Source organism: Geotrypetes seraphini, chromosome 1 (genome assembly GCF_902459505.1).
Source record: "Geotrypetes seraphini chromosome 1, aGeoSer1.1, whole genome shotgun sequence".
Lineage (NCBI taxonomy): Eukaryota > Metazoa > Chordata > Amphibia > Gymnophiona > Dermophiidae > Geotrypetes > Geotrypetes seraphini.
This window is the reverse complement of record NC_047084.1, coordinates 120,499,827-120,512,846: the sequence shown is the minus strand read 5'-3', so window position 1 is coordinate 120,512,846 and position 13,020 is coordinate 120,499,827. Positions and strand designations below refer to the sequence as shown.

General features: G+C 44.7%; 1 protein-coding gene across 2 annotated transcripts in view; it reads right to left on the bottom strand.

Annotated features, from left to right (window-relative positions):
* Nucleotides 1-4,037: 4,037 nt before the first annotated feature.
* Nucleotides 4,038-13,020, bottom strand: part of IST1 (IST1 factor associated with ESCRT-III) — a 49,438-nt gene continuing 40,455 nt past the window's right edge. Inside the window, exons 9-10 of one of the 2 annotated variants that reach the window (XM_033937123.1) lie at nt 4,830-4,878; nt 4,038-4,654 (exon numbers count right to left, since the gene is read on the bottom strand). In XM_033937123.1, coding sequence (XP_033793014.1) covers nt 4,452-4,654; nt 4,830-4,878 — 252 coding nt within the window. In that variant the 3' untranslated portion in view covers nt 4,038-4,451. The remainder of the gene's footprint in view (nt 4,655-4,829; nt 4,879-13,020) is intronic. The other variant, XM_033937132.1, reaches the window with a different exon arrangement.

Sequence of the window (13,020 nt, the reverse complement as noted above, 5' to 3'; positions counted from 1 at the left end):
GAGGGGGGAGAAGGCTGCTGAAAGAACATGGGGAAGACAGAGGGGGAGAAGGATGCTGAAAGGACATGGGGAAGGCAGAGGGGGGAGAAGGATGCTGCCTGACAGGACATGGGGAAGATGGTGGGGGGAGAAGGACACTGAAAGGAAATGGGGAAGAGGGAATGGGAAGAAGACGCTGGCAGGGAAGAAGACAGAGGTGCCAGACTATGGGGGGAGCGGAGGGAAAAAGATGGGTGCCAGACCAATTTGGGAGGGGGGAGAAAAGGAGAGGCACAGTAACAGAGCAAATGGAAGACACAGAGAGAAGAGAGGCAGTGGATGGAAGGAATTGAATGAGAACATGAAGAAAGCAGAAACCAGGCAATAAAGGTAGGAAAAAAATTCTTTTTTTTTTTTTTTGCTTAAGGATATTAGTTGTGTTGATAAAAATTTATAAACATTAGAGGCTCTGGTAGAAACCCGTTTACAAAGTATGTATTCTTCCCAATTAATATTTCCAAATTAATAAAGTCTTTTTGCTTATTTTTAAATGGGTTTCTACCAGAGCCTTTAATTCAGTAGCATAATTAAATGAAATAACTATTTCTGTAGTTTATGGGGACGTAGGGGATTCCTCGCGGGGACGGGCGGGGACAGAGGGGATTCTTCGCGGGACGGGTGGGGACGGAGGGATTCCTCGCGGGGACGGGTGGGAGTCCTCACGGGGATGGGTGGGGACGGGTGGGACTTTGGCGGGGACGGGTGGGATTTCTGTCCCCGCGCAACTCTCTAATAGGGAGAAGAATAGCCAATAGGAAAAAGGAGGTATTGACCCCCTATAAGACTCTGGCGAGACTAGAGGTATTGAGCCCCTCTATAAAAGTCTGGAAAGACTAGAATATCATTTAGAATATTATGTACAATTCTAGAGACCGTACTTTCAAAAAGGTATAAACAGAATGGAGTCGCTCTATAGGAAGGTTACTGAAATGGTCGGTGGTCTATGGCATAAGAGGACAGAGTTAAAGATCTCAATCTGTATACTTTGGAGGATAAGCAGGAGAGGGGAGATATCATAGAGACATTTAAATACCTACCTGGAGAAGAGGAGACTTAGAGGGGATATGATAGAGACTTACAAGATCATCAAGGGCTTAGAGAGAGTAGAGAGGGACAGATTCTTCAAACTTTCAAATAATAAAAGAACAAGAGGGCAGTCAGAAAAATTGAAAGGGGACAGATTCAAAACGAATGATAGGAAGTTCTTCTTTACCCAACGTGTGGTGGACACCTGGAATGCGCTTCCAGAGGATGTAATAGGGCATAGTACGGTACTGGGGTTTAAGAAAGCATTGGACAAGTTCCTGCTGAAAAAGGGGATAGAAGGGTATAGATAGAGGATTACTACACAGGTCCTGGACCTGTTGGGCCGCTGCGTGAGCGGGCTGCTGGGCATGATGGACCCCAGGTCTGACCCAGCGGAGGCATTGCTTATGTTCTTATGTACATGGCATAAAGTACACGAGACGAGTGTCCTTCATTTGAAAGGAAGCTCCAGAATAAGATGGCACAGGATGAAGTTAAGAGGTGATAGGCTCAGAAGTAATCTAAGAAAAAATATTTTTTTATAGAAAGGGTGGTAGATGCATGGAACAGTCTCCCATAAGAAGTGGTGGAGACTGTGTCTGGATTTAAGAAAGCCAGGGATAGGCATGTGGAATCGCTTAGAGAGAGGAAGAGATACTGGTTACTACGGATGGGCAGACTGGATGGCCATTTGGCCTTTATCTGCCATCATGTTTCTATGACCTCACAATGCAGGTGTAAAGAGCCTTAGCCTATAGGATGAGGAGATGCAAATGCTAAGAGCCTTAGCCAATAGGAAGGAGATAATGGATGCTGCGGATGGGCAGACTGGATGGCCATTTGGCCTTTTCTGCCATCATGTTTCTATGACCTCACAATGCAAATGTAAAGAGCCTTAGCCTATAGGAAGAGGAGATGCAAATGCTAAGAGCCTCAGCCAATAGGGAAAGGAGGAGATAGTGGATGCTGCGGATGGGCCATTTGGCCTTTATCTGCCTTCAGGTTTCTACAACCATAAAGCTCTATGACCTCACAATGCAGGTGTAAAGAACCTTAGCCAATAGGAAAAGGAGATGCAAATGTTAAGAGCCTTAACCAATAGGGAGAGGAAGAGATAATGGATGCTGCAGATGGGCAATTTGGTCTTTATCTGGCATTATGTTTCTATATAAATTATATCAGGAGGAATAATCAGTTTAACTCTGTGATGAAAGTCAGCAAATATTTTCAATAATCACAGCTATTATAACCGCTAAATCATAAATTATATATTAAATGAAATGTGAAGTGCTCAGACCTTATAACCTATGTGTTTTAGTGCAATGACCAAAACGAGGTTAACAAGGGGACCATCATAGCCTTCACAGTCCCCAACCACCTGTATTCACCCAACACTTTGGTTCGGTCCAGTCCTAGTGAACCAGCAATAGCACTAATGTCCCTCCCTGACGAAGAGACGAAACCTGGGTCGGGGGGACAGGGACCATAGACTTAACAACACAAGCTGAGAAAAATTTTAAAGTCACATCACATGGTTTATTGGTCCAAACGAGGATTAACATTACCAATGACCACCTGGCTAAGATAAGTACATCTCCTTTTTATTGCTAAATACAGGTGGTTGGGGACTGTGAAGGCTATGATGGTCCCCTTGTTAACCTCGTTTTGGTCATTGCACTAAAACACATAGGTTATAAGGTCTGAGCACTTCACATTTCATTTAATATATAATTTATGATTTAGCGGTTATAATAGCTGTGATTATTATGTTTCTATAACCATAAAGCTCTATGACCTCACAATGCAGATGTAAAGAGCCTTAGCCAATAGGAAGAGGAGATGCAAATTTTAAGAGCCTTAGCTAATAGGGAGAGGAGGAGATAGTGGATCTGCGGATGGGCCATTTGGCCTTTATCTGTCTTCAGGTTTCTATGTTTCTATAACCCTAAAGCTCCATGACCTCACAATGCAGGTGTAAAGAGCCTTAGCCTATAGGAAGAGGAGATGCAAATGTTAAGAGCCGTAGCCAATAGGGAGGAGATAATGGATGCTGCGGATGGGCAGACTGGATGGGCCATTTGGCCTTTATCTGCCTTCATGTTTCCATGAACAGGCTGTGTCGCATTTACCACACAGACTCCCTATCACAACTTTAATAAAGGGCCCCTAAAAGAGGAACTACATGCAGAATCATTTGATGCTGCCAGACAGAGACCTCCCCCCACTTGAATTTGGAAGTCCTGGTAAGTGGTTTTGGCTACTGTATTTTTGTGGAGCTTTTAATGATTTTAAACTGCCTTGGATGCTTACTATAGGCAGAAATGCAAAAATATATATGTTAAAAGTGAAACTGAACAGTTCACACCATAAAGGCAAGTTCTGTGCCTTATTCTGCTCCTCACTCATATTCTGATGTTTGTCACCTTTTTGTAAATCCATTTCTATATGTAGGTATTTTCTATGACCTTAAACTGATTATGTTGTTATGACTGTCTGTGATTTTGTGATACTTTTCGCATGAAGGTTTTGCCCCTGAAGCAACCATTGCCAGGCAATTCTCTATCCTCCATACCACCTGCCTACAAAAATGACAGAGGCAGGTGGTTGTCTATAACTCTTTTCACAATTGTACATGTATTTGGGTAACCATAAGATTTTTAAAATAAGTAGGTGATGTTTAGAGTGCAACGAGTCTAAGAACAGAAACTTAGGGGAGTCAGACAACTGAAAATGCCCAAGCACCAATAGTTGCATTCGGCTCCCTGTAACACCCTCTCAGACTGTGCTGCCACCCCCACTATAAGAGCCCTCACACACCAGTAGCGATGGACCTATAGGAACAATAGGTGGGGGTTGAGGGTCAGACTGCAAAGTCTTGTCATTTTTAAATCCGTTTTGTTAGTTTTGCTTTCATTTCTGTTGAGCAGCAGAAGACCAGGAGTCTGTAAAGGAGTTTCCAGAAGCCATGCAACTGGCCTGGAATCCAAAGCAAGTCAAATTTATTATGAACCAAGATATAAATTACAAAGCAATGCAAAAATTAAAGAAAATCTAAGTATGTACATACATATAAAAGAAAACAGCCATAGTGGCAGGGCCTTCCTGCACCTTCGCAGAGGGTGTGAGCGAAACGAGTCCCTGGACGGTTGAGTTGCTCTCCCACCTGTCCTATTAATATAACAATTTCCAAAATAAAACCCAAGAGAAGAGAATTCCACTGTATTATAGGAAAAAGGACATGAGCAAAGTTCATTCTCAAGTATCCGTGCAAAAGAGCAGCAGAATATAACAGCTTCAACCGCTTTGTTAGTAGAGAAAAGTGTTCATTAACATCTTGCAAAGAATATATTTATACAGATTCCAACTCAAGTTACGTGCAGTGAATCTTATGTTTTCTTTTTCAACTCCTCAAATCTACGGGACAGATCATCAAAGTCAATGTCTTCAGATGCTGAGGAATTGGCACCCACAGACGTAGCAGGCAAGGTGTCTGGCACAGATGGTAGTTCAGGCAGCACAAAATTATCATAATGATCTGAAATTCCAGCTGCTGGCTTTGAAGAGGGTCCAGGGATGTCCTCAGGGCCTACTTAAAAACAAAAATCTGGATTTTATACATGTTAACCATAATAGCTCCCAATGCTGTATGCAGCAAGCCTCTGAATGACCAAAATCAGCTTCCAACTAGTCATGAAAAACTCACAGGCACCAACACCTCAGCCTTTTGGCTTCCGGAAGATGCAATTACAGCTGTATCTACTCACCAGGCCCCTGAGCAGAAGATGCCCCTTTATTGGGTTTGAGGTCATCAATCTGAAAGACAAAAGTTACACTTTTCCTTCAGAATTAGTAGGAGTAATGGGGGGGGGGTCTCTGAGAGCAGCAGCAATAGAGAGTTGCAAGATGAAGAGCTAGAGTCCGAAATAATGCAGTGACAACACGCCTGTAGCTCTTAGATCTCTGTTCCGAAATGAAAAGCACTTTCCTAAAACTCACTCAGTTGATTTTTTTTGTCAGTTTTGAGCTCTGCAATTAGTTTCATTCACTGTAGCTTATTCCTGGGCCAAAACTCATGAACTTAAGTGAATATTGGCATTGCAACAAACTACAGCAAAGGAATCTTGCCTTGAATTAAATTAAGTAGTGGTTAGAGCTACGGCCTCATCACCCTGAGGTTGTGGGTTCAGACCCTACTCTGCTCCTTCTGTCCCTGGGCAAGTCACTTAATCCCCCCATTGCCCCAGGTACATTAGATAGATTGAGAGCCCACCGGGACAGACAGGGGAAAATGCTTGAGTACCTGAATGTAAACCGTATTTAAGTACTAACAATAAATAAATAATTGCATAGCACAAACCTGACCAAAAATGGACTCAGTGAGTTTTGCAAAGTGCTCTTCAACAGTCTGAGAGAAGATTTTGCCATACTTCTATAGCAGGGCTACTCAGATGGTGAACTGCTGTCCTTAATCAAGACCTCATAGCAGGAGTGGACTGACCCTCTCCCTCCAGCCCCTTCCACCACCCTCACCTCATTCTACCTTCAATCATGTCTCTATCCATCTCATCTGCCACCGCCGCACTCAAAGCCTGCTCTCTATTGACAGCAAGGTGGGACAAACAAGTTAGCACTTGTATATCAATCTGAAACGCTTACGTAGTCTTTAGAAAATAGTTGAAAAGCCACTTGTTTGGGAAATATTTTGATTAATTTATTATGACCATACTACATATAGTATCTCTTAGCTTTAACCGCACTAAACCGCAAGGTAGCTGCGGTATATAAGAATTTATGTAAAGTAACATAATCCCGCCCCCTTCTGACCCAACTTCCTGCTTCCGCAAGGGTAGGATGCAGCAAAAATCAGATTCTTGGCTTGCCTGTGTGAATTGCCGCTACCCATTACTTGGACAGAGAAATGATTTAAGGAAAAATGGGCCAGAGTGGGGAGGTTCAAATACAGAGGGTGTGAGAGATGAAAAAAGGTGTTGGACAGTGGCTGGGCAGGAGGGAAGGAATAGAGATGGAAACAGATTGGAGCCACGGTGGGGGGGGGGGGGGAGGAAAAGATACCGGACGGTGGAATGGACGATTTATTGCAGCTACGCTGAATCATTTATTTATTAATTCAATTTTCTATACCGTTCTCCTAGGGGAGCTCAGAACGGTTTACAAGAATTTATTCAGATACTCAAGCATTTTCCCATTGGCAACCCAAACTCACCTGAGTTAAACTGTAAGACAAACTGGCCCTGGCCAGAAAATTCCAGAACCCCCTCCCTTAGTGCAATTACACTGACCCCTCCCCCCCCCCCCCCCCCCCCACACACACACACTATGGCTGTTACACAGCGCCAACTTTCACTAAATCAGGACCTAGGGTAGGCCCCCCTCCCCCTTTTCTAACGTACTCCCAAAGCGCTCAATATTCCTCGCCTTCCACCAAAACAAGGCCTCGCCTCCAGCGACGCCACCTGCCGCAGTACAGCACACAGCGGTAAAGACGTTTGCTGAAACTGCCACAGCTGGTGAGAGAGAGGGAAGGAAGAATTTGGGGAGAGTTGGGGGGACATTGCCCCCTCCCAAAAACACTTGGGGGGGTATCACCACATTGAATCCTTAATGTGAAAGCACTGATTATCGTGGCTGTTCGTTTCATATCACGACTCAACACAAACAGCTGTGCTGTCCTGGCCACGATGAAATGTTCTAGACCCAAGGAGGGTGGGATGAGGAAGGGAAGAAGAAAAGATAGAGAGATGTTGGACAGTGGTAGGAAGAGAGAAGAAATGGACAGAAAACCCTCAAGTAACTGCCTGAACTTAAGCAAAACAGGTACCTAAAGAATCTCTAACACAAATGGAGAAATACCTTTCAGGGAGTGTGAGCTCTCCCTCCCTAAAATCACAAGTCATGAATCTTGGGCTACTGCCAGACTCATCACTTCCTCTGATCCAGCAAATTCAAACAACATTTCAAAATTCTATCACTTGTGGCAGCTATGAAGTCTCCCTCCATATGCTGACCACAGCGGTTCATGCTATAACAATGCCACAACTGGACTACTGTAGTATCCATTACACTGGTAGAGCTGGAGCCAGCTCAAACGGATTCAGAATGCCGAGCATGACTGAGAGAAGGCAACGAGTGATATGATCACATCACACCTTTCCTGCAGAAACTTACAGGGCTTAATTAAAAACTCTGCTTGATTTTCAAGGTCCAGACAAAATGGGCCAGAGTATTTGAAGAAGTTAGCTATTTACATACCTTTGATACCGCTAAGATCATCTCAAGTATCATCACTATAGAAACATAGAAAGTGACGGCAGATAAGGGCCAAGGCCCATCAAGTCTGCCCACACCAATGACCCTCCCCTACCTCCCTTTGTGAAGAGATCCCACCTTTCGATCCCATTTAGCTTTAAAATCAGGCCTCAATTACCTGTATCGGAAGACCATTCCATCGATCCACCACCCTCTCGGTGAAGAAGTATTTCCTGGTGTCGCCATGCAATGTCCCTCCCCTGATTTTCCACGGATGCCCTCATGTTGATGTGGGTTCCTTGAAGAAGAAGTTATCCTCCCCCACCTCGATACGGCGCGTGAGGTATTTGATTGTTTCGATCATGTCCCCCCTCTCCCTGCGTTCGTCTAGGGAGTAGAACTGCAATTTATTCAGCCGTTCCTCATACGGGAGATCCCTGAGCCCTGTGACCATCCGTGTGGCCATTTGCTGGACCGATTCAAGTCTCAGCACATCTTTGCGGTAATGTAGTCATAAGAACATAAGAAGTTGCCTCCGCTGAGTCAGACCATAGGTCCATCCTGCCCAGCGGTCCGCTCCCGCGGCGGCCCATCAGGCCCATCGCCTGAGAAGTGGTCTATACCTATCTATACCCTTCAATCCCTTTTTCTTCAAGGAATCTATCCAAACCTTCTTTGAATCCATTTAATGTTTTGCTGCCTACAACAGCCTCTGGGAGCGCGTTCCATGTATCCACCACCCTCTGAGTGAAAAAGAACTTCCTAGCATTTGTTCTAAACCTGTCCCCTTTCAATTTCTCCGAGTGCCCCCTTGTACTTGTGGTGCCCCTTAATTTGAAAAATCTGTCCCTGTCTATTTTTCTATGCCCTTCAGGATCTTGAAGGTTTCTATCATGTCTCCTCTAAGTCTCCGCTTTTCTAGTGAGAAAAGTCCCAACTGCTTCAATCTGTCGGTATATGGGAGATTTTCCATTCCCTTTATCAGTTTAGTTGCTCTTCTCTGTACTCCCTCAAGTACTGCCATGTCCTTCTTGAGGTACGGCAACCAGTACTGGACACAGTACTCCAGATGAGGCCGCACCATTGCACGATACAGCGGCATGATGACTTCCTTCGTCCTGGTCGTAATACCCTTCTTAATGATACCCAACATTCTGTTTGCTTTCTTCGAGGCTGTGGCGCACTGCGCCGATGCCTTCAGTGTTGCGTCTACCATCACTCCCAGGTCTCTCTCCAGGTTACTGACCCCTAGCGGTGTTCCCCCCATTCTGTACGTGAACATCGGGTTCTTTTTCCCCACGTGCATGACCTTGCATTTCCCTATGTTAAAGCTCATTTGCCACTTCTCTGCCCACTTTTCCATCTGCGTTAGATCCTTTTGGAGATCTTCGCAGTCTTCCCTGTTTTGAGCCCTGCTGTATAGTTTGGTGTCATCTGCAAATTTAATGACCTCACACTTGGTTCCCGCCTCTAGGTCGTTTATGTAAATATTGAACAGGAGCGGTCCTAGCACCGACCCCTGCGGAACTCCGCTCGTGACCCCTTTCCAGCCTGAGTAATGGCCCTTTACTCCAACCCTCTGCTTCCTGTTTGCCAGCCAGTTTCTGATCCATCGGTGGACCTCCCCTTGCACCCCGTGGTTCCATATCTTCTTAAGCAGTCTCTCGTGTGGTACCTTGTCGAAGGCTTTTTGGAAGTCAAGGTAAATGATGTCTATAGATTCCCCTTTATCCACCTGGTTGTTCACCCCCTCAAAGAAGTACAATAAGTTGGTGAGGCATGACCTGCCTTTGCAGAAGCCATGTTGACTCGGTTTTAGTTGCCCATTTTTTTCGGTGTATTCACAGATGCTGTCTTTAATTAGTGCCTCCATCATCTTTCCCGGGACTGAGGTCAGCCTCTCCAGAATTGTACACAGTATTCCAGATGGGGTCTCACCATGGACCTATATAACGGCATTATGACTTCGGGCTTACGGCTAACGAAATTCCTGCGTATGCAACCTATGATTTGCCTGGCCTTAGATGAAGCTTTCTCCACTTGAGTAGCAGTCTTCATGTCCTCACTGATGATTACCCCTAAGTCTCGTTCCGCTACAGTTCTCTCTAGGAAAGCCTGAAGTCATAATGCCGTTGTACAGGGCCATGGTGAGACCTCATCTGGAGTACTGTGTGCAATTCTGGAGGCCACATTACAGTAAAGATGTGCGCAGAATTGAATCGGTTCAACGGACGGCCACCAGGATGATCTCGGGGCTCAAGGGTCTCTCGTACGAAGAGAGACTGAGCAAATTGCAGCTCTACACTCTTGAGGAACGTAGAGAGAGGGGAGACATGATCGAAACATTTAAGTACCTCACAGGACGTGTCGAAGTGGAAGATGATATTTTCTTTCTCAAGGGACCCTCGGCCACAAGAGTACACCCGCTCAAACTCAGGGAGGGAACTGAGAACTAATTCAATGGGTATTTACAGAAGAAACCCCTGGAGAAGGACTATAGCTTTGGGACTAGCATATATACCACCCTGTTTATGAAAACTAAATGGAGTTAGAAACATAAAAAAGTGATGGCAGAAAAGGGCCAAAGCCCATTTAGTCTGCCCATTCTATTGACCCTTGCTACCCTTTGAGAGATCGCACTCTGATGACCCATCCCCTTAACTCTACCCTCTTAGAGATCCGACATGAGCATCTCATCTGTTCTTAAAATTTGGCACGCTGCTGGCCTTGATCACCTGCACTGGAAGCTCATTCCAATTGTCAACCCTCTTTCGGTGAAGAAGTACTTCCTGGTGTCGCCATGATACTTCCCGCCCTTGATTTTCAGCGCATGCCCTCTTGTGGCCGAGAGTCCTCTAAGAAAGAAAATATCATCTTCTACCTCGATACGACCAGTGATATACTTAAGCATCTCAATCATGTCTCCCCTCTCCCTACGTTCTTCAAGAGAGTATAGCCGCAATTTGTTCAGCCTTTCTTCGTACGAGAGATCCTTGAGCCCCAAGACCATCCTGGTGGCCATTCGCTGAACCAACTCAACTCTCAGCACATGTTTATGGTAATGTGGCCTCCAGAATTGTACACAGTACTCCAGATGAGGCCTCACCATGGTTCTGTACAATGGTATTATGACGTTGAGCTTCCGACTAACAAAGCTTCTTCGGATACAACCCAGCATTTGCCTAGCCTTGGATGAAGCCTTCTCCACTTGATTGGCAGTTTTCATGTCTTCACTAATGATCACCCCCAAATCTCGTTCTGCTACAGTCCTAGCCAAGGTTTCTCCATTCAATGTGTACGAACTGCACGGATTATTGTTGCCAAGGTGCATGACCTTGCATTTTTTAGCGTTGAAGCTAAGCTGCCAGGTCGAGGACCAATGTTCCAATAAAAGCAGGTCCTGCGTCATACTGTCAGACAAATTGCTGTTACTTACAATGTTACATAGTTTGGCATCATCGGCAAATAATGTTATTTTACCTTGAAGCCCCTGAGTCATGTCTCCTACGAATATGTTGAAAAGGATTGGGCCCAAGACCGAGCCCTGCGGCACACCACTGGTCACCTCCGACGTTTTAGAGAGGGTACCATTAACCACCACCCTCTGAAGTCTACCACTCAGCCAATCATTGACCCATGCAGTTAGTGTTGGTGCCTGCCTGTAACCTGATTGAAAGGAGAAGACTTTCTGCCTCAAAACTGTTCTCAAAGGGATCCAAAACTGGAGCTCTTCAGGCTGCTAGCGAGTCTGGAACAGACTGTGAGCTCAACCCCCACAAATCCTCATGGCGCGATGGGGGGAGATGGACACATTGCTGGCTCCCTGAAACCCCAAGGGATTAACGCAGGGCCCCACAGCCTGTGCTCAAGCTTGTAATAAATTAGAAGGTGAGCTAGCTCCCAGGGGAATGGAACCAGAGCTTCGAGCATGCACAAAGCAGGTGCACCCAGTAGTTGCCCTGAGAGCTGCAGACTGCACTTGCGGAGTCTGCGTCCTTTCCCAGGCAGAGTTGCTCCACAAGAGGGACCTCTGGGCACCAAAGCTTCACAAATCAGATGGAAAAACCGAACAGGTCAGAACACACCTTTCCCAACTTGATTACATTACATTAGTGATTTCTATTCCGCCAATACCTTGCGGTTCAAGGCGGATTACATATGAAGTTATAAGGACATTTCCAGAGGTATTTTTCAGAGTGCAGCGGGTTGCTACAGGGTACTGAGATGATTCTTGCGGCATTAGTTTGTCTTTAAAGATTTCTTGAATAGCATGGTTTTATTTCTTTTCTGAAAGTTTTGTAGTCTGGGGTTGTGACCAGTAAATTGGAGAGTTGGTAGTCTAGTTTTGCTGCTTGTGTGGCTAGAAGGCCATCGTACAGTTTTTTACATTCGACGTCTCTGATTGGAGGGTGCGTGAATGGCTTGGGGGTTCTCCTATGTCTGGTTGTGGTAGTTTGAATTAGGCGGTTGTTCAAGTAGGCTGGGTTGTCTCCATTTACGGTTTTAAATAGAAGACAGTATTACTAAATCAATGACAGTGAAGTGGATAAATATCTAAATGACTAAATGCTCCACTAAATCAGCTGAGAGTATTGTCTTCAAAGGAAGAAAAAGTCTGAGGTTTGTTCAGACCACTATATTGGCAATATAGTGGCATAAATGCTTAAGCCTCCTCCACCCAAATCCATTGGTAGAGAAAACTTCTGTAGAGACTATACATTTGCCGCTAAACTTGTTTTATATATGGGACATGTGTAATTAACATGTCCCATACATAAAACAAGCTTAGCGGCAAGCATATAGTCTCTACGGAAGTTTTTTCTGCCAATGATGTGGGTGGAGGAGGCTTGAGCATTTATGCCCTGCCTAAACAATACTCTCAGCTGATTTAATGGAGCATTTAGTCATTTAGATATTTAAATAGAGGACAGTAGAATTTGAATAGTATTCTTGCTTGTATTGAGAGTCAGTGTGTGTTTCGAGGTATGCCACTGTGAAGTGGTTGTGTTTCCTCAGTGAAAAGATAAGTCTCAGAGCGGTGTTTTGTACTTTTTGTAATTTGTTTTATCATTGTTGCAGGGCAGGGGAGACAGAGAATGTTGCAGTAGTCTAATAGACCTAGGACTAGGGACTGGACAACGAGCTGGACTTGTTTTCTGTTGAAGAATTTTCGGACTTGCCTTAGGTTTCTCATGACTGCGAATGATTTCTGTATTGTTTTGTTGATTTGCAGCTGCATGGTACAACATCTGTCTATCATCATTCCCAGAAGTTTTAGAGTGGGTTGAATGGGGTATGTGATAGAGTTTATTACTAGGTTTGTTATGGTTGGGGTTTTGTTATTTTCAAGGAGTATGAATTTTGTTTTGTCTGGATTCAGTTTGTGATCTTTCATCCATGTTGCTACTGTTTCTAGTGTTCTGTGTAGTTTGTCTGTCATGGAGGGCACTGTTTGATCATAAGGAAGGAGAATGGTGATGTTGTCTGCATAGCTATAGGAGGTTAAGCCTAATTTGTCTAATAATAACAACAACTTTATTTTTCTATACCGCCATAGTCGAATGACTTCTAGGCGGTTCACATCGAAAAAAGGCTGGACAATCAGCAAATTACAGAATGCAAGAGGAGAAATGTTACATAAAAATTGGGGTTATATGAGAAATGTTACATGAGGCATTGGAGTTACAT